This window comes from Geotrypetes seraphini, chromosome 6 (genome assembly GCF_902459505.1).
Source record: "Geotrypetes seraphini chromosome 6, aGeoSer1.1, whole genome shotgun sequence".
Classification (NCBI taxonomy): Eukaryota; Metazoa; Chordata; class Amphibia; order Gymnophiona; family Dermophiidae; genus Geotrypetes; species Geotrypetes seraphini.
Window position 1 is genome coordinate 98,053,913 of NC_047089.1, and position 20,425 is coordinate 98,074,337.

General features: G+C 42.5%; 1 protein-coding gene across 6 annotated transcripts in view; it reads right to left on the reverse strand.

The window, feature by feature from the left end:
- OBI1 (ORC ubiquitin ligase 1) overlaps positions 1 to 15,906 on the reverse strand; it is a 134,077-nt gene extending 118,171 nt beyond the window's left edge. The window contains exons 1-2 of one of the 6 annotated variants that reach the window (XM_033947446.1): positions 15,712 to 15,812; positions 2,277 to 2,408 (exon numbers count right to left, since the gene is read on the reverse strand). Coding sequence is in view for 4 of the 6 variants with exons in the window: in XM_033947440.1 (XP_033803331.1) it covers positions 15,581 to 15,658 (78 nt within the window). In the remaining 2 variants the exon portion in view is untranslated. Of the gene's footprint in view, positions 1 to 2,276; positions 2,409 to 15,475; positions 15,671 to 15,711 lie in introns of those variants that run through there. The other 5 variants (XM_033947441.1, XM_033947445.1, XM_033947440.1 and 2 more) reach the window with 5 other exon arrangements.
- Between the last annotated feature and the right edge of the window lie 4,519 nt (positions 15,907 to 20,425).

The window sequence follows — 20,425 nt, forward strand, 5'->3', positions numbered from 1 at the left end:
AGGAGTGGCTGAAAGAGCAAACGTGAGATGTTAGGCCTGCTCTTGGATGACTGTTTATAGAGGAAATAGGGATTTCTAAAATAGAATAAGTTCCAGAGAAGTGTACATTTGTGTAAAGAAGCTTTGATGGCTGGAAGTCTGGTAAAGCTTTTTAAGCTATGTAAAGCTGCTAGTTAAGGCTTACCAGGAAAATGTGCAAGAATCACCAGATCTCAGTTGGTTGAGTCTCTGATAAACAGAGCAGGGCATTCAATGACTGTGAATTGTTTTGGGCCGACTGCAAAATATTGATGTTTATATTCCCTGATTGTATGAGAGAGTGATTTGGGGTTCTGGGTGGGAAGACAGAGATTGTTTTTGTTAAATTTTATTTCTTGGGACTAACTAGTTATTCAGTTATGTTGAGGCAACACTCACAGACATTCTAGAAAATGTGAGGATACTCCGAATTAGACATTAGGGAAGTAGGTTTTTGTTTTTTTTAATTAATTTGGAATATATAAGCTAGTAGGTATGCTACTGAGATCAACGTTGGAGGTTCCTGACCGTGGTGACTAGAAAGGAAAAACAGAGGAGCCCAACTTTCAAGAAAGCTCTGGGAAGAGGAGAAAGCTAAGTGACAGATCAATATTTTTTTTAATAATCTGGGTTTGAAGAAACTTAAAATAGAATAATTTCTGACTTGCTTCTTTGAAATCTGTTAGTATTCTCAGCTAATATGTAAAATGAGTTTCTATTAGAGAAATGCAAGCTTATTTTAATAGAATTTGTTTTGTATGATAGTTATTTGTGTGTGTGTGTGTGTGTGTTAATTTGAAATTCTAACAACTAGTAAAAATAAATATATTTTTCTTGTGCAATACACTGGCTGGTGAAATTTTAACTGAGAAATCCTAAAACTCATGAAAAAATTAATTTTAAATGCACAAACTATAGTATCATATTTCACCACTAGGGGGTTTACAGTTATACCCATTAAAAAAAAATACATGATTAAATTTACTTGTCTCTTCTTTGATATTTCTGGGTCATCAAGAACGGTCTCGGCCCAGCAATGCATAAAGAATTAATCTTGGACTTAGTATAGTTAGACAGTAAGGAGACGGCCTACTGCTTAATAATTGAGGAAAGCACCGACATGTTATTAGAAAAAACAGCTGTGTGATGGTTTGATACTACAGTCATTCACTAAGAGCTCCTTTTACTAAGCTGCAGGAGCATTTTTAGTGCACGCAGAATATTAGCGCATGCTAACCCCATGCTACGCGGCTAGAACTAACGCCAGCTCAACGGTGGCGTCTAGCATGTGCTAAAACCGCTAGTGCAGCTTAGTAAAATGAGTCCTAAGTTCTATTGTCATATTTCTTATAATAATATTGCTTGAATCGGGAACAGAAGGAATATTCAATGCAATTACCAGGTTTCTTAATTCAAATTACTATTGCACTTAAATGCTTGGGCTTAGCAACTGATGGCTGTAACATTTTGTGTAGGAAAAATAATTCAGTTATAACACGATTTTGTGAAGTTTGCCAAGATATTGAGCACTTAGAGTCATTATTCAATTCAGCTAAGATCATATATGTACTAAAGGTGATATATATGTACTGAAGGTGATAACAAGAAATATTGAATGCATGATATCAGAGACCTATAACTGATTTGCCCACAGTATCATTCGTCAGCTAAATATAAGTGTTTATTTAATGTTGGCGAATTTGACTGTTTTATCACTCCCTGCATTCAGTGGGTCTTTGATCAATATGACAAACTAAAACTTCATTTTCAGATAGTCAAAGATGAGCTACATGACTACATCACTGAGCTACTGAACCAGATATTCTGTTCAGCAAACAAACTTGCTGTTTTTACGCCCCATATTACAGGAACTGAACAGAGTGAACAAATTATTCAAGTCAGGCAAAGCGAATCCTGTTAAGTTGCTGACTGAACTGATAACCAGCTTTATCAGGATGTTAGTTCTTCCAAGAGGAACATAGATCACGATACAGACACTAAGCGCGAATTGAAATAGTAGTAGTATGAATACATACACGATATTAAATATGGATGAATATATTTATTTGTGTGTATAAGAAGGAATGGAATGCTATTGAATGATCCAGAAAGCATTACAAAGAGATGGAAAGAAAATTTATACAAACAAGGTAACAAAGATAACATTGGGGAAACTGAACTGGAAACTGAAGCTGAAGAACTAGATATTTTTAAAGAAGTCATAGCAGTAATTAAAGCTTTATCGAAAAACAAGTCACCTGGTATCGACGGTATTCCAACTGAAATAATAAAAGGCTCAGAAGGTGCTATCACGGCTCTCACTCGAATGTGCCAACAGATTTGGAAAGAAAAAACATGGCCAACCGATTAGAGAAGATCACTTTTCATACCTATACCAAAGAAAGGTGACAAGGATTGTAACAACTACAGAACGATTGCATTAATGCCACACGCCAGCAAAATATTACTGAAAATAATACCATAAAGGCATCAATCATACATTGAGCAAGAACTACCTGAAGTTCAGGCTGGTTTCAGTAAAGGTCGAGGAACAAGAGACATGGCCAATGTTAGATGGATACTGGAGAAGAGCAAAGAATACCAAAAACCCCTATACCTTTGCTTCATCAACTACAGAAAAGCTTTTGACTGTGTGGATCACAAACTATGGAGAGAACTCCAATGCAAATGGGAATACCCAAACACATAACTCAGCTCATAAAGAGCCTATATGAAAATTAAGAAGCTGCAGTGAGAACTGAATATGGCAACACTGATTGGTTTCCAATAAAACGTGGTATCAGGCAAGGATGCATCTTGTCACCATACCTGTTCAACCAATACACTGAAACCATCTTCAGAAAAGCAAATTTGGAAAAAAAGAGTGTCTGTTTCAGTTGGTTGCTGAAATATACAGTAGATAATCTGCACTAAGCAGATGATACAATGCTCATCACCAGCAGCAAAGAAGACATGCTGTCTCTACTGTGAAAAGTCAAAGCCAAAAGTCATAATATGAGATTAGAACTGAACACAAACAAGATGAAGATCGTGAATACGGAAAATGATGAAGATTTTGAGCTTGAAGGCAATAGAAGTTGTAAAAGATTTCAATCTCCTGTGCTCTTTTGTAAACAAAGAAGCAACTAGCAGGGAGGAAATACTCCACAGATAGTCACACTTCAATGAAGGCTCTCGACAAAGCATTCAAAATCAAGGATGTAACATTCCAAATGAAGATCTGACTTGTCCACACACTCAGTTTCTCAGTTACAGATGCGAAAGCTGGACACTATGGGGCTCATAATCGAAAGAGAAAAACGTCCAAAAACCGGCCTAAGTCAGCACTTAGACAAACATTGTCAAAATACGTCCAAGTGCCGATAATAAAAACGGGTTTTGGACGTATTTATAAACGACCAAGGCCTTCATAGTGCCGCTCAATGACCATATCTAAATGGGGCGTTTCAGGAGGAGTGTCGAGGGCGGGAGTTGGGCAGGATGTGGGCCGGCTTAGACTTAGTCGTACTGCATGTATAACCGAAAGTTATACAGCACAGGATCTACGGAACTTGGACGTTGTAATTTAGACCATTTAAAACAGCGGTCTCAAACACGCGGCCCACGGGCCGCATGTGGCTCTCCAGGTTTTATTTGCGGCCCGCGGTCTGGAGGCATCATTCTCTTCCTTTTGGAGCAGCAGCCGGCTCATTCATTCAAAGCCGCGGGTTGGCGGCTCCTTGCGCTATCCACTACTGCATCAGAAGCCTCTTTGATCTCACAACATCAGAGAGGCTTCAGACGCAGGCATGGATCTCGCAAGGAGCCGCCACCTGCGGCTTTGAACGAACGAGCCGGCCAGACACGCTGCTGCTCCAGTGGCGTACCAAGGGGGGGGGCGGTCCACTGTTCTCCCTAGAGTGCGGCTCGCAGCTCGTCTAGAGCAGTGGTGCCAACCTACTTCCCTTTCCTTCTCACTGCTGCCATCGGGGATCAGGCCGGCACCGAGTTCTTTGATCTCCCTGCTTCTCATCCCTGCGGGGCCAACCAACTCTCGTGGCCCAACGTCAATTCTGACGTCGAGAGGACGTTCTGGCTAGCCAATCGCTGCCTAGCTACCCGGAACGTCCTTTCCGACTTTAGAATTGACGTCAGGCAGCGAGAGTTGGTCAGCCCGTGCAGAAGAGAAGCAGGGAGATCTCGGCCTGTTCCCGATAGCGGAAGTGGCAGCAGCCTATTCCGCGGCGGCGGTGGCATGGGGGTGGGCAGGAAGGAAGGATGAAAGAAAGAAAGAAGGTGGGGTGGGGACAGGGAGCCAGAGAAAAAAGCAAAAAATGGGGCACGGAGGAAGGAAGAAAGAAGGAGGGGGGACAGGGAACCAGAAACAAAGCAAAAAATGGGGCACGGAATCAGAGAAAGACAGACATAGAGAAAGAAAGAAAAAGTTGGGGGAGGGAATGAGGTCTGGAGGAGAGGAAGCATACAGGAGGCTGAAAGAAGGGAAGAAGTATTGGATGCACAGTCAGAAAAATAAAGTGCAACCAGAGACTGATGAAATTACCAAACAAAGGTAGGAAAATGATTTTATTTTCAATTTAGTGATTGAAATGTGCCAGTTTTGAGAAAGAAAAGATATTGAACTTTAAATGTGAGTGCTGCAGAAAAAAATAGAGTACTTGGAGGGCCGCAGAAAAAATAGTTAATGTCTTATTAAAGAAACTAGCTTTATAGCCCGTTACATTAACGGGTGCTAGAATATGTGTGTGTGTGTGTGTCTGTCTATTTCTTTCTCTCTCTGTCTCCTTAGCCACTTTCTGTATTTCTGTCTTTCTTTCTTTTGGCTGTCCACCACCACCCCTTGCGTGTTCCCCCTGTCCATTCTCCCTTCCTTTTACCTCCCCTGTGTCCACTACCACCCCTTCACTGCTCCCCTTATCCAGCAGCAGCCCTTCTCCCTTTGTTTTACCTCCCCCCTGTCCATCAGCACCTCTTCCTGCTCCCCCTGTCCATTAGGCCTCCCTTCCTTTCCCCCCACCCGTCCATCAGCACCTCTTCCTGCTCCCCCTGTCCAGCAGTAGGCCTCCCTTCCTTTTCCCCCCCCTGTCCATCAGCACCTCTTCCTGCTCCCCCCTGTCCAGCAGTAGGCCTCCCTTCCTTTTTCCTCCCCTGTCCATCAGCACCTCTTCCTGCTCTCCCTGTCCACCAGTAGGCCTCCCTTTCTTTTCCCCTCCCCCTTTCCAACAGCATCTCTTCGTGCTCCCCCTGTCCAGCAATAGGCCTCCCTTCCTTTCCTCCCCTTTCTCTATCCCCCCAACAGTCCAGCATCTCCCTTCTCTTTATCTCCCATCAACCAAGCATCTCCCCTCTGTCTCCTCCTGTCAGCCGCTGCCATGGTGTTCAGCTCCGGCGCGTTGCTCAAAGGCAGAGCAGGGGGAGCAGCGCCACCAGCAGCAGAACCGCCATCTCCGCTTCCGGACACTGCGGGAGCCCTTCTCAAGGGGGCGGGACAGGCTGCTGAGGAGCTTCAGGGGCTGCTGCTGATAGCCCTGGCAGAGACGTCTTCCGATATCGGATCAATTTTTACATGTCACCGCTGAGCTGGCGGCAGTGCCAGCGCCGCTTTCCCTCTCAGCGGGCCGGGCCACAAAAGGAGGAGAGTTACAGTTGGGTGCAGTCCGTCTGAAGTATGGTGACGTATAAGCACGCATGCGCACTCTTATGGCTCGCGACGGATCAGGGAACATGGCTTTAGAGTGCGCATGCGCGCTTACCATTTTATTATATATGATGACAATTTTGCATGAGGTAAAACTCTTTATAGTTTATATATCTTTCCTTTTAACTGTTAAAGGAAAGTTTTATAAACTACTAGCTGATGCCCCGGCGTTGCACGGGTATTTAATTATAGCAATAACACTGTAAATGGATTCAAATAAAGATACTTTATAGTGGTGAATGAAATTATTTTTTTACAGCTTTATAAAAAGTACAATATTCAAATTATAAAGTGAAATATTTGACAAAATGAATACAATACAACTAACACAAAACTTGATTATAAACAACATTTTTAGTTTCACCTCCAGGAGCAAGAACATATACATTCTTGGGTGAACCCACCCTTGAGCAAGCAACATAGAGTTGTCCATGGGAAAAACAGGGGGATCTTAAATCCACTCCACAGTATGTATTAGTCTGTCCTTGTGATTTGTTGATTGTGATAGAGAATGCAAGTCTCACTGGAATTTGCAATCTCTTAAACTGAAAAGGAAGATCTGTTGGAATAAGTGGTATCCGCGGGATAAATACAGTTTCACCTTGTCCCTTTCCGGTTAAGTTAGTCGCTTCAATTACATTGGCCAGTAACCTCTTTACACAAAGCCTTGTGCCATTGCAAAGTTTTGGTGGGTCAAGGTTGCTAAGTAAAATAACTGGAGATCCCACAGCTTTTTACATTTTTTCCATTGACTTGAATGGGTGAAATCATATTTTCTGTTTGTAGCTCTGCCCACGTGTGCAGGTGGGCCGCGAGACCCCCAGAACATATCACCCCAGGTAGTGAGGGATCTGCATACCAAGTTTCGTTCAAATCGGTCCCACAGCTTTTTACATTTTTTCCATTGACTTGAATGGGTGAAATCTGATTTTCTGTTTGTAGCTCTGCCCACGTGTGCAGGTGGGCCACGAGACCCCCAGAACATATCACCCCAGGTAGTGAGGGATCTGCATACCAAGTTTCGTTCAAATCGGTCCCACAGCTTTTTACATTTTTTCCATTGACTTGAATGGGTGAAATCTGATTTTCTGTTTGTAGCTCCGCCCACGTGTGCAGGTGGGCCGCGAGACCCCCAGAACATATCACCCCAGGTAGTGAGGGATCTGCATACCAAGTTTCGTTCAAATCGGTCAAGCCGTTTTTGCGTGATCGCGGCACATACACACACACATACATACACACATACCTCCGATTTTATATATATAGATAAAGAGTTTTACCTCATGCAAAATTGTCATTTCTTTAATAAGACATTAACTATTTTTTCTGCGGCCCTCCAAGTACCTACAAATCCAAAATGTGGCCCCGCAAAGGGTTTGAGTTTGAGACCACTGATTTAAAACATGGTCTAAGTCACAAAAACCCACCTAAAGTGACCAGATAAGCACTGCAAACACATAATACAGACCCCCACACACTACTCCAGTGACCACCAACACCCCCCTACCCCCATAAAAATATTAATCACAACTTGAAAATTGTGCTTCCAGAACATCATCACCTGGCAGCCTGGCATAGGAAAGTCTAGTCGTACTGCACAGAGGCGTCTTAAGCCATCTTGGGGGTGGGTTAGGGACCCATGGAGAAAAGGACCCATGCCCATAAGCCCCTGTAATCACTGCACTGATATTGAAACATGTGCACTCCCCTATATACCCCCAAAACCCTTTTGTACTGGCATACAGGTGGCTCCTGCAGCCATAAGGGCTATTGGGGTGGTAGATAAGTGGGTCTAGGGCAGTGGTTCCTAACCCTGTCCTGGAGGACCACCAGGCCAATCGGGTTTTCAGGTTAGCCCTAATGAATATGCATGAGAGAGATTTGCATATAATGGAAATGACAGGCTTGCAAATCTGCTCCATATTCATTATGGCTAGCCTGAAAACTCAATTGGCCTGGTGGTCCTCCAGGACAGGGTTGGGAACCACTGGTCTAGGGGATTCTGGAGGTGTTTTGGGGGGCTCACCATGACCTATAAGGGAGCTGTAGTGAGATGAAGACATGGCACCCTTTTTGTGAAGTTCACTGAAGTGCCCTGTAAGGTACCCCACTATTTAGGTGCCATGCCTAGTTGTCCAGTCCATCACTTTGTAGACCCCTCCCAAGTCCAAAAGGTGTGTTTCTAGGCATTTTTGTCTTGGACAAAAAGTTGGATGAAAATGTGGTATAAAGATGGACGATTTAGCAGCTTGGACGATCAGATCGGCAGGACATATAGTTAGACGAATTTCAAAACGGAAAATAATTTGGACATATTTTTTGAAAATGTGTCCTAAGCTGTTTTTTTTTTTACTTTGGATGACTTGCGACTTGGACGAAAACAGACTTAAACGTTCTTTTTGATTATGCCCCTCCACGGAAACAAGACAGAAAGAAGACTGACTCATTTGAGACCTAAATGCCCTTTTTAGGGCTACATAGTTTTATTCCCTCCCTTATTGTTCTTTCCCTATATGTTCTCTCTTTTACTTGATAAATTGTAGTTCTACCCTTCTTTCCCTTTTTTGGTTCCTGTTTGTTATGTATCGTTTTTAAATGTTTTTAACAATGATTATTGTTTTAACGGATGTATAGTTACCCCATACACGTTTTTAGCGTAATGTTCACCGCCTAGAAGACTGATTCGGCGGTTCATAAAATTCTTAAATAAACTTGAAACTTGAGCTTTGGCACTGGAGAAGGATTTTAGGTAGTGCCGTGGACCGCCAGAAGAACTAACAAATCAATTCTGGAAGAGTTCAAACCAGCTATGTCACTCAAAGCCCAAATGATGAAATTATGACTGTCTTATTTTGATCACACCATTAGAACACTGGAGAAGGCCATCAAGTTTGGGAAGATTGAAGGAACCAGGTGAAGAGGGCAACCTGCAATCAGATGGCTGGACATGTTGAAAACAACCATGGGGAAGATTCTGGAGGACCTTTCCGGACTAGCACAAAACCAATTTCTTTTTAGATCCGCAATTCAACAAGTCACTAGAACTCGAACAAGAGTAGAAGGCAGGGACCCAACTACAACAACATAAGAAGGTATTATATGAATAAATATATATTTTATATAGGTATGTACAAGTAGGTATGAAAAAGCAGGCACCTTGAACTGTCTACTATGCTACATCACTCCAGGAAAATGGAACACCTCAAAACATGATCTTGAAGAATTCATATTCCAGAACTCTCTATCCTCCTCATACAACTTGCTCCTAGGAGACATTAATCTCCACCTCGAAGACCACACATCCAAACAAGCAAACGAAATACTCTCATACCTCGACGCCCTATCCTTCCAGGTCCTCAATCCGGAACCCAAGCACAATAAAGGCCACCAACTTGACATAGCAGCATTCACACCTCATAACCTACACTCCCCAAATATTCACATCACCAATGGTACATGGCATCCCTCTCTTTGGTCAGACCACCATAAATACACCTTCACTATCAACTGGCCTCAAAATAGCACAAAATCTATGCCCCAAAAAACAACCTTCAAATCTAGACAGAAAATTGAACCAGCCACATTCTGGGACAAAGTGGACCCAGCACTTGACCCCATAGACCCTTCAGACTTCGCAAAACACTGGCGCTCCCTAAGCGAAACAACCTTGAATGAGCTAGCCCCAGAAAAAAACAAACACAGAACCTGCAGACCATCAGATAAGTGGTTCGACTCTGAACTCCACCTACTAAAAAGGCATTGCAGACAACTTGAAAGATCTTGGAGAAAAAAGAGAAATGACCAAACCAAATCCGCTTGGAGAACCTAAATCAAACTATATAACAACAAACTTAAGGAAAAGCGCAAAACATACTACACTAAACTAATTGGCACAAACAACCCCGACACAAAAACACTCTTCAACTTAGTAAAAAAACTTACAGACACAAACCCATACCTTGCCACTCAAGGCAACAAAACTCCAACAGCTTCCCAACTAGCTGACCATTTCAAACTCAAGATCATCAAAATCAGAACTACCTTCAACAACTCAACTACCATACTCAACGAGTTAATAACTACCCCCACAACAGAAGAAGCCATAACAGCAGACAGAACATGGACCACCTTCCCAACTCTACAATGGCCTGAACTGAACCGACTATATAAAAAATACTGCCACACCTCATGCGACTTGAACAACTGCCCATCGTATCTACTCACAAATGCCTCCCCTAAATTCAAAACCAGCCTCATGCAGTGGATACAAAGCACTCTCATAGAAGGCCAATTCCCACAAGATCTAGGAGAGATCATAATCACACCCATACTGAAAGACCAAAAAGGTCCTGTAGACACACCTACCAACTACAGACCGATCGCTTCGATCCCACTCGATGTCAAGCTGATTGAAGGACTTGTGGCTCAATACCTCTCTAACTACCTAGCTGACCACAATATACTTCACTCATCCCAATCAGGATTTAGATCCTACCACAGCACGGAAACTCTACTAGCAACACTACTGGACATAGCCCGACAACACCTCAGTAAAGGTCACAGGATCCTAATTATCCAACTAGATCTTTCCGCAGCCTTTGATCTAGTTGATCATACCATACTACTCCAGATACTTGATGCAATAGGGATCTCAGGGGTGGTGTACAACTGGTTCCAAGGATACCTTAAAACAAGAACTTACAGAGTTAAGATAAATGATACGAAATCCAACACATGGTCTAATCCATGTGGAGTCCCTCAGGGTTCTCCACTCTCACCCATTCTATTCAACCTCTACATCTCTTCCCTTGGTACCACTCTAGACAACCTAAATGTAACATCCTTCAGTTACGCAGACGACATAACTATCCTCCTCCCCTTCGAAACCCAAGACAACTCCGCAACTGGACACTTGGAAACAATACTGGACGAAGTAGAAAAATGGATGACAAACCACAAATTAAAACTAAACTCGGACAAAACCAAATTCTTAATGCTTGAAACGGACAAAATCCCATCCATAACAGACCTGGAAATTAAAACTACCAAATACCCAATCCAGACCTCCCTCAAAATCCTGGGAGTGCTGATAGATAGATGCTGCACTATGCAGACTCAAATCAACAAAACTACCCAAAAAGCATTCTTCACAATGCGCAACTTACGAAAAATAAGGAAATTCTTCGACAAAGAACACTACAGGATCATTGTTCAATCCCTGGTACTAGGACTTGTGGACTACTGCAATATCCTATATCTACCATGTCCTACAAAAATGATCAAAAAACTACAGACCATTCAGAACACGGCTCTCAGACTAATCTATTCCCTCGGAAAATATGACCACATAACTAACGCCTACCTAGACTCACATTGGCTACCGATTAGAGCCAGAATCCAATTCAAACTATACTGTCTAATCTTCAAAGTACTCAACAGTACAGCACCTGCCTATCTAATCGATCGCCTACACCGTAACCTTCCACCCAGAATAAGAAGAACACTGACACCATTCTCATACCCACCACTCAACGGCACTCATCGTAAAAAGCTTTACGATAACCTCATAGCAACGCATGTAGCAAAACTCGAACCCTCCATAACCAGATTGTTAACCTCAACATCTGACTTCAAAGCATTCCGCAAAGAAATCAAAATGCTACTTTTCAAAAAGCATATTCAAAACACCTAATCTCCTCTTCCACGTACACCGACCAGGTTTACCCACACCCTGACACCATATCCTCAACCGACCAAAAAAAAAAATAATAATAATACCTAATTCATCCTACCGATTCATATTACATTACATTACATTCGGGATTTCTATTCCGCCATTACCTTGCGGTTCAAGGCGGATTACAAAAGGTTAGTTTAAAAAAGACAGAGTTACAATGATTAGCTAGAGAGGTAAGTTGTAGGTCTTATAAACATTTAGCAGGTTGTTGAGGGTGAGGTGGTTTGTCAAAGAGTTAATAGGTGGTCATAGTGGAAGTTCTTTTGTTATTATTAGTGCAGTAGTGGGTAGATCAAATGTCAGTTTTAGAGTTACTAAACGGTCGTGATGTTATTGCTGCTTCAGGAATTTCTTGAAAAGTTTGGTTTTTATTTCTTTTCTGAACGTCCTATAGTCTGGGGTGGTCATCAAGAGGTTACCTACCAACGCCTGGAAAAAGATTTGATATGTAATGTAATATAACTGCTTTCATCCAATGTTACCAAGTCTATACTCATTCTGTTACTATGTCTTACCCTAAATGTCACGTACCCTCCTGGAAATGTCCAGCTTCTTCTTATGTAATCCACTTTGAACCGCAAGGTACAAGCGGAATAGAAATCACTAATGTAATGTAATGTAATGTAGATTGATTATATATTATAAGCATAAATAAGAAAGAGGACTGATTATGTTTTAAGAGGGCTGTATTGAGAACCAACTCATAAACTTAAGTCAGCATTGTTTGATAAATTTATTTCTTAAAATGTGGATATTGTAGTCATGATAATCTGATATTTAATATATTTAAGAAACTTATTGTATTTTAACTATTTGTAATTCACTGATTGTCCAGTCTTCTTCCTTGGAAACTGCCAAGAAGTCATTTGATTATGGCGGTATAGAAGAATAAAGTTACGTTATGTAAAACTCTTAACTCTGTATTGTAACACCTTTACAAAAGCACAAGTATTGATTAAGGTTTAACAATATATTGCTTTATGGTTTAATAATATCTGTATTGAAACCATCCCAGGAAATGCAAACTCTGTATTGTAACACCTTTACAGAAGTTCATATAAATCGCTATTAACTGACTCTCCCAGTCATTAGTAGTGGTATAGAAGCTTTCAATAAACAATAACTTTGTATCAAAACATGATTCAGCGAACTGTGAGACCAACCACATTTACGTCATGGGAAGCAACAATGGATTTTGATCTAGAACAGTGTTTTTCAACTCAGTCCTGGAGTACCCCCTTGCCAGACAGGTTTTTGGGATATCCACAATGAATATGCATAAACTTGATTTGCATACACTATCTCCATTATATGTAAATTTCTTTTATGCATATTCATTGTGGATATCCTGAAATCCTGCCTAGTAAGGGGGGTACTCCATGCCTGAGTTGAGAAAAACTGATCTAGAAAACAGGTCTAACCATATACCTCTAGCAGCTATCAATTCTGGCATTGAATTCCACTTACTGTTGCACAACTCTAAATTTGAGCACTCTTTGGAAGAGCAAATAAAAGAGCAGAGTTGTGATTTTCTGTTGGAACTCACAAAGAAACTGCATCAAATATTGCTGGCAAATGTGCAGCAGTTAGAATCTCACCTTCTATCGTTCTTGAAGCACAGAAACCACAACTGTCAAAGTTGTCATTTTTACCTTTCCAAAAAGGGGAATTTGGGAGATCTGGAGCAGCAGTGGATGCATATCAGCACAATGTCATGGCCAAACTTCAGCAATAATGATGTTGAGCAGTTTTGGATAACCACAGCAAATCACACAGATGCTTCAGGGGATTTTGACTTTCAACATCTGAGGACATTTTGCTTTGAGTGTATTGGCGATGCCTTTCAGTAATGCAGCTGTAAAAAGAACTTTCTCTCAAATGAATCCAATTAAAATTAAAATGAGAAACAAGATTCGGCAAGGCATGCTGGAAACTTTGTTACACATTTGAAGCTACATGAAGTGCAAAGAGATCTGTTGCAATGGATTTATCCAAATAACAGTAATGCTGCATACATTCAATTCCAGCATTTATTCGAAAGATGACCATGACGTTCTACCTGACAAATATTTTGCAGATGAATAAGGTTTGTTATTACTTTAATTATAGCTGATTATGCAATTTTTATATTATTTTAACATAAACATAACATAAAAATCCATTTCTACATCATAATACCTTTGAGTTCTATGCAATTTACAAAAGATTAGCTAGGAATACACTGTAAAAGAAAGATAGAACTAAGGACCCAAGAACTTTGAAAATAAGTAAGTCTTCAGTTGTCTCCTAAAGTGAAGATATGACCCAGACATCAATAGTAAAGGTTTTAGCTCTTTATTCCAGATAACAGCCTGATAAGAAAGCATCTGATCATGATATCTTTTCAATTTACAGCCTTTCACTGAAGGAAATGTCAGGAGGGCTTTAGCACTTCGAGTAAATTTTGAGGAAGTAAAACAGAATAAGTCTATCAAGTAGGAAGGAGAGTCACCAGCTAGTAATTTGTAATATATACAACCCAACTTGGAAAATCACCTGCGCCTCAACTGGTAACCAGTGCAACTCTCGACAGAATTGAGACACATGATCAAATTTCTTCAGGTCATAAATTAATCTCACTGCAGTATTTTGGATGATTTTCAGTCTCGAAAGATTTTTCTTAGTTCCAGCAAAATAGACAATATTACAATAGTCCAAACGGCTCAGCACCAATGATTGTACCAGCAATTTAAAGACCAAGAAATCAAAATAAACCCTGAGAGTGTGCAGTTTCCAAAGGATATGAAATCCCTTACAAACCACCTGAGATACTTGGTTACCCATAGTAAGGTTTTGATCAATAATGACCCCCCAAATCTTGATGGTAGGGTGAACTGGATATTGAACCATCTTTAACACAAAAGAGGTTTAAGGGATATCCTGACGAGAAGAAGCAAAGAAGAATTTGTTTTTATCAGAATTTAGTTTAAGTCTAAATTCTAACATCCATCCCTCAATCCAATCAAAAAATTCCTCAATTACTTGTTTGAGATGTATTCTTAGAAATATAAAGAAATGTATTTTCAAGGTAAATGGGCGGATTTTTAAAAAGTATTTGGCAACAGAGGAGATTGAGAGGGGAATAGACTTAGTAGATAAGGACAGGTTGTTCACCCTCTCCAAGGTAGGGAGAATGAGAGGGCACTCTCTAAAATTGAAAGGGGATAGATTCCGTACGAACATAAGGAAGTTCTTCACCCAGAGAGTGGTAGAAAGCTGGAACGCTCTTCCGGAATCTGTCATAGGGGAAAACACCCTCCAGGGATTCAAGACGAAGTTAGACAAGTTCCTGCTGAACCAGAACGTATGCAGGTAGAGCTAGTCGCAGTTATGGCACTGGTCTTTGACCAGAGGGCCACCGCATGAGCAGACCGGTGGGCACGATGGACAACTGGTCTGACCCAGCAGCGACAATTCTTATGGTCTACCTCAGTGCTTCAGTCTTCACATTCACCCAAACCTGAAAGAGTTTTGCAATTGAGTTCAATTAATTGTATTTCAAACAACTTTTCAAATCGAATGAGTGCTAAACTAAATACAAATTACAACAGTACCCTGGGGGTGGTCAAACACCCGCACAGCTGGCAACTACGCTTGTATGCCCATTTGCATCGCAACATTTTTATAATAAAATGTCAAAACAAGAACGTGGACAGGACAATCAGCGCAATCCCTTAAAGATTTGATCTTCACATATAAAAATGTGCATTTTTCATTAACAGCCTTTTCCTACAGCTTTTGACAATTTATAAGGCCCAACATTAGATCCTGCTCGGTACAAGATTAACTTGTTCCTAAAAGCCGTTCCAAGGGAAAGGCAGGTTTTAAAACCATGTGAAGCCTATAACGGAGCTCGGCCCAGAACCTAGCTAGTATCACTTCCTTGCCCAACTGGCCGGGAAAATCCATTTAACAGTGCTGCTGAGACGATTTATTTACCGTGTGCAAGTTGAAGGTCTACTCACCACACACAAACACCCACACACAGAATTTAAGTGCATTCACCATATATTCTACAGAAACTGAACAAGCATTTTCAAACTAATAAGGCTCCGCCGGAGCGAAACTACCACCAGATACCGGTTTCCCGCGTTCGACTCCTGCCTACTTCCACTCCACAAGGCAAACGTGCTCACGCCCCATGGCATGCAGGTAGATAAAGAAGCCTTTAGCCCGCGCGCGCGCGCACTCACATTCTTACCTTGCCCAGACAGATGTGGCACGTGATGGGCAGTGTGAGAGACAGTGTCACATTCTGAACGCTCTGGGCCATCACAAGCCACGCTACTACTATGTGCCCAAACAACGTTCTCTCTCCCACTCATAAAGTCTTAAGCACCTAGTAGTGCCGCCACAGACCCTGGCTACGGTGCGCTAGCTGGGCCAAATCAATTTGCCGACAGCTGAAATCTCGTTTTCAAATCTAGTGTTGTTGATTGGTGGTGCAGGCGAGGCACCAATACATGTAGTAGTAAACCGATTGTGGGAAAAAAAGTTTAAGTCGGCTGATGAGAATATCGCTCACAGCGAGCTTATCATTCTTAGCAGACTCGTGTTGTTTTATTGCCGATGAGACGACACAAAGTTCCATTCCTTCTACTTAAAACCAAACAAACCCACACAATATTCCCTTTAAACTTGTTGCTTCTCTGTTTTTGCAGTGCTGCTTCAAGAACTGACAAGTAATATCCCAGATGTGAGCATATGAATAATTCTGCCTTCCTACAAAATGCATGGGAATAAGGCCCTGGTTCTATGAAAAGCATTTTACTTACCCCTCTTATCAAGCCACGCTGTCAAGCAGCGCGAGCTAAATGTGGAGCAGCCCATTCTATTCCTTTGGGCAGCTTGGCAGCGTAGCTTGATAGGGGGGGGGGATGTTAGGGCTCCAGAGCATTTACCTCACTGGCAAAGGTACAGCAACTTTGTAAAAGCCAGTGTTAATTTTTTTAATTGGCACTGTTAATTGAACAGCACCATTAAAAACCAATTTTTTTAAAATTTTGATACGCGCCTAACTCGTAGGTGCTGTTCATAGAAAGGGGGTCTTAGGTAAAACATAGAAACATGATGGCAGATAAAGACTAAATGGCCCATCCAATCTGCCCAGATTTTGTATCTGAAAAATGAGGACATGTGGCCTCACCCACAACTAGAGAATGACACGGGGAAAAAAAATCTGTCCACGTCACTGCACCGTCCCAGGCCCACCATCCCCTTCACCGCCCCATCACCGCCATTCCCTTCACCTACCGTCACCGCCATCCCATTCACCGCCCCGTCACCGTCACTGCCATCCCATTCACCGCCCCGTCACCATCCCCGCAGCATCCATACAAGCCTCAGTACTGCAATATTTAGCTTATTCCTTCCTTATAAATCAAAGTTCTGGCTGTTGAACTGGAGAAAGAGATGTTCAGCTGGCAGGGCTTTGTTTATAAATTTTTATCAACACAACTAATATACTACTTTATCCTGAAGCAAAAAAAAAAAAAAAAAAAAAAGAATTTTTTTTTCTACCTTTGTTGTCTGGTTTCTGCTTTCCTCATCTTCTCATTCAATTCCTTCCATCCACTGTTTCTCTTCTCTCTGCGTCTTCCATTTGCTCTGTTACTGTGCCTCTCCCTTTCTCCCCCCTTCCCAATTGGTCTGGTATCCATCTTCTTCCCTCCGTTCCCCCCATAGTCTGGCATCTCTGTCTTTTTCCCTGCCAGCATCTTCTCCCCACTCTCTCTTTCCCATTTCTCTTCAGCATCTTCCCCATGCCCTTTCAGTGTCCTTCTCCCCCCTCTGTCTTCCCCATGTCCTTTCAGAGTCCTTCTCCCCACTCTGTCTTCCCCGTCCTTCTCCCCACTCTATCTTCCCCATGTGCTTTCAGCGTCCTTCTCCCCACTCTGTCTTCCCCATGTGCTTTCAGCGTCCATCTCCCCACTCTGTCTTCCCCATGTGCTTACAGCGACCTTCTCCCCACTCTGTTTTACCCATTGCCCTTCAGCATCTTTTCCTCTCGACCCCACCTTTCCTCCCTTTCTCCCTCCTTACCCCTTACCTTTGTGGTGCTTTCATCCCCACACACCCCCACCCCCGACAACAGGCCCGGTCCGACAAACCTCCCTGCCCTTTACCTGTGGCCGGCGATGTCTAAACTACCTTCTTACAGCAGCTGGAGCGTTGTAGTTGCATATGGCTGCCGGAAAGGTCATTTCTGATGCAACTTCCGGTTGCGTCAGAGATTACCTTTACGGTAGCCACACGCAGCTTCAACACTTCAGCTGCTGTAAGAAGGCAATTTATACATCGCGGCCATGAAGGTAAGGGGCAGGGAGGGAGTAGGGAGCTGTTTCAACTTGGCGGCAGTAAGGAGGGAGGGAGCGTGATTGGTGACTGCGCGCGTTCCCTCCCTTAACTGCGGGGACAAGGCAATTCACCGCTCCACAGGGCGGTGAATGGCCTTGTCCCCATAGCCATGGTGAACACAGGTTTTTCCTCACCGTTTTGGCAGGTTACTGGTAGCTACCCGCGGGTAACAGCCATCATGTCATTCTCTACCCACAACCCTAGCTCCACACAAACCTCGTCTTTTCGGGCCAAGTCTGGAGTTCTTCTGCGCATGTGCAGATGTGATGTGATGATGTTACACGCATGCGTATGACTTCACCGCATTGCATGCCCAAATGCGCTCCAGACTCAGCAGCCATCTCAACAGCTTTTCAAAACCCGGACAATCCTCTAAAAAGAGGACATGTTCGGATAAATCCTTCGATTCTGTTCGGATAAGAACATAAGCAGTGCCTCTACTGGGTCAGACCAGAGGTCCATCATGCCCAGTAGTTCACTCACGCGGTGGCCCATCAGGTCCTGGACCTGTATAGTAAGCCTCTATCTATACCCTTCTATCCCCTTTTCTTTCAGGAAATTATCTAATTCTTTCTTAAACCCCAATACCGTACTCTGTCCTATCACACCCTCTGGAAGCACATTCCAGGTGTCCACCACTCTTTGGGTGAAGAAGAACTTCCTAGCATTAGTTCTGAATCCGTCCCCTCTTAATTTTTCCGAATGCCCTCTCGTTCTTGTAGTTTTTGAAAGTTTGAAGAATCTGTCCCTCTCTACTTTCTCTATGCCCTTCATGATCTTGTAAGTCTCTATCATGTCCCCTCTAAGTCTCCGCTTTTCCAGGGAAAAGAGCCCCAGTTTCTCTAATCTTTCAGCATATGAAAGGTTTTCCATACCTTTTATCAATCGTGTCGCTCTTTTCTGAACCCTCTCGAGTATCGGCATATCCTTCTTAAGGTACGGCGACAAATACTGGATGCAGTACTCCAGATGCGGGTGCACCATCGCCCGATACAACGGTAGGATAACTTCTTTCGTACTTTCTTGATGATATCTAGCATTCAATTTGCCTTCTTTGAGGCCACTGTGCACTGTGCCGATGGCTTCATTGTCTTGTCCACTATTACCCCCAAGTCCCTTTCTAGGGTACTTTCACCCATTACCAACCCTCCCATCGTATAGCTGTACTTTGAGTTTCTGTTTCCTACACGCAAGACTTTACATTTCTCTACATTAAACTTCATCTGCCATCTCGTCGCCCACTCTCCTAGTTTGTTCAGGTCCCTTTGTAAATCTTCACAGTCCACTTCTCCTCCTTCACGATGCCTTCCCTTTTTCCCTACTTTCCACATCCTCTGTCTAGTTCGTTCAAAGCTGTAATTCTGATAAATAGTTGTAAATCTGCTTGTCTATGCAGATCCTAATCTAACTGATGTAAACCGCCTAGAACTCGCTGGGTATGGCGGTATATAAGAATAAAATTATTATTATTATTATTTAGTCCTAACTCACTAAATAGTTTGGTGTCGTCTGCGAATTTTATTACTTCGCACTTCGTCCCTGTTTCCAGATCATTTATAAACACATTGAACAGCAGCGGTCCGAGTACCGACCACTGTGGAACACCACTTGTGACCCTCCTCCAGTCAGAATAGTGGCCCTTCACTCCTACCCTTTTCTTCCTACCCGCCAACCAATTTTTGATCCATCTATGTACATCTCCTTCCACCCCATGGTTCTTCAGTCTCCACAGTAGGCGTTCATGGGGTACCTAGTCAAAGGCTTTTTGGAAATCTAAGTATACGATGTCTTTGGGGGGTCCCCTTTGTCCATCCATTTGTTAATTCTTTCGAAGAAGTGCAATAAGTTCGTTAGGCACGATCTTCCCTTGCAGAAACCATGTTGGCTTGTTTTCATCAGTTTATTCCTTTCTAGATGCTTATCAATGCTGTCTTTTATCAGTGTTTCCGCCATCTTCCCCGGAATCGAAGTCAAACTTACCGGTCTGCAGTTCCCCGGGTCACCTCTCAATCCTTTTTTAAAGATGGGCGTAACATTTGCTATCTTCCAATCCTCCAGGATCACGCCTGTTTTAGGGATAGATTACAAACCTGCTGTAGTAGTTCCACTATTTCCTCCTTTAGTTCTTTCAATATCCTAGGGTAGATTCCATCCGGGCCCGGAGATTTGTCAGTTTTTAATCTATCTATCTGCTTGTGTACGTCTTCAAGGCTCCAATTCTGTTCCAACGCTCATAGGAATTCTATGAGCGTCAGAGCATTTAACGCTCTAACTGTGGTAGAAACCTCTATCACAGTTTAGTAAAAGTGTGGGGTTAGTGCTTTCTAATTCCATTAACAAGTGCTAAGCTTTAGACCCCCTTTATTTCATAAGAACATAAGAATAGCCTTACTGGGTTAGACCAACGGTCCATCAAGCCCAGTAGCCCGTTCTTACGGTGACCAATCCAGGTCACTAGTACTTGGCCAAAAACCCAAAGAGTAGCAACATTCCAAGCAGTGGCTTGCCCCATGTTTTTCTCAATAATAGACTATGGACTTTTCCTCCAGGAAATTGTC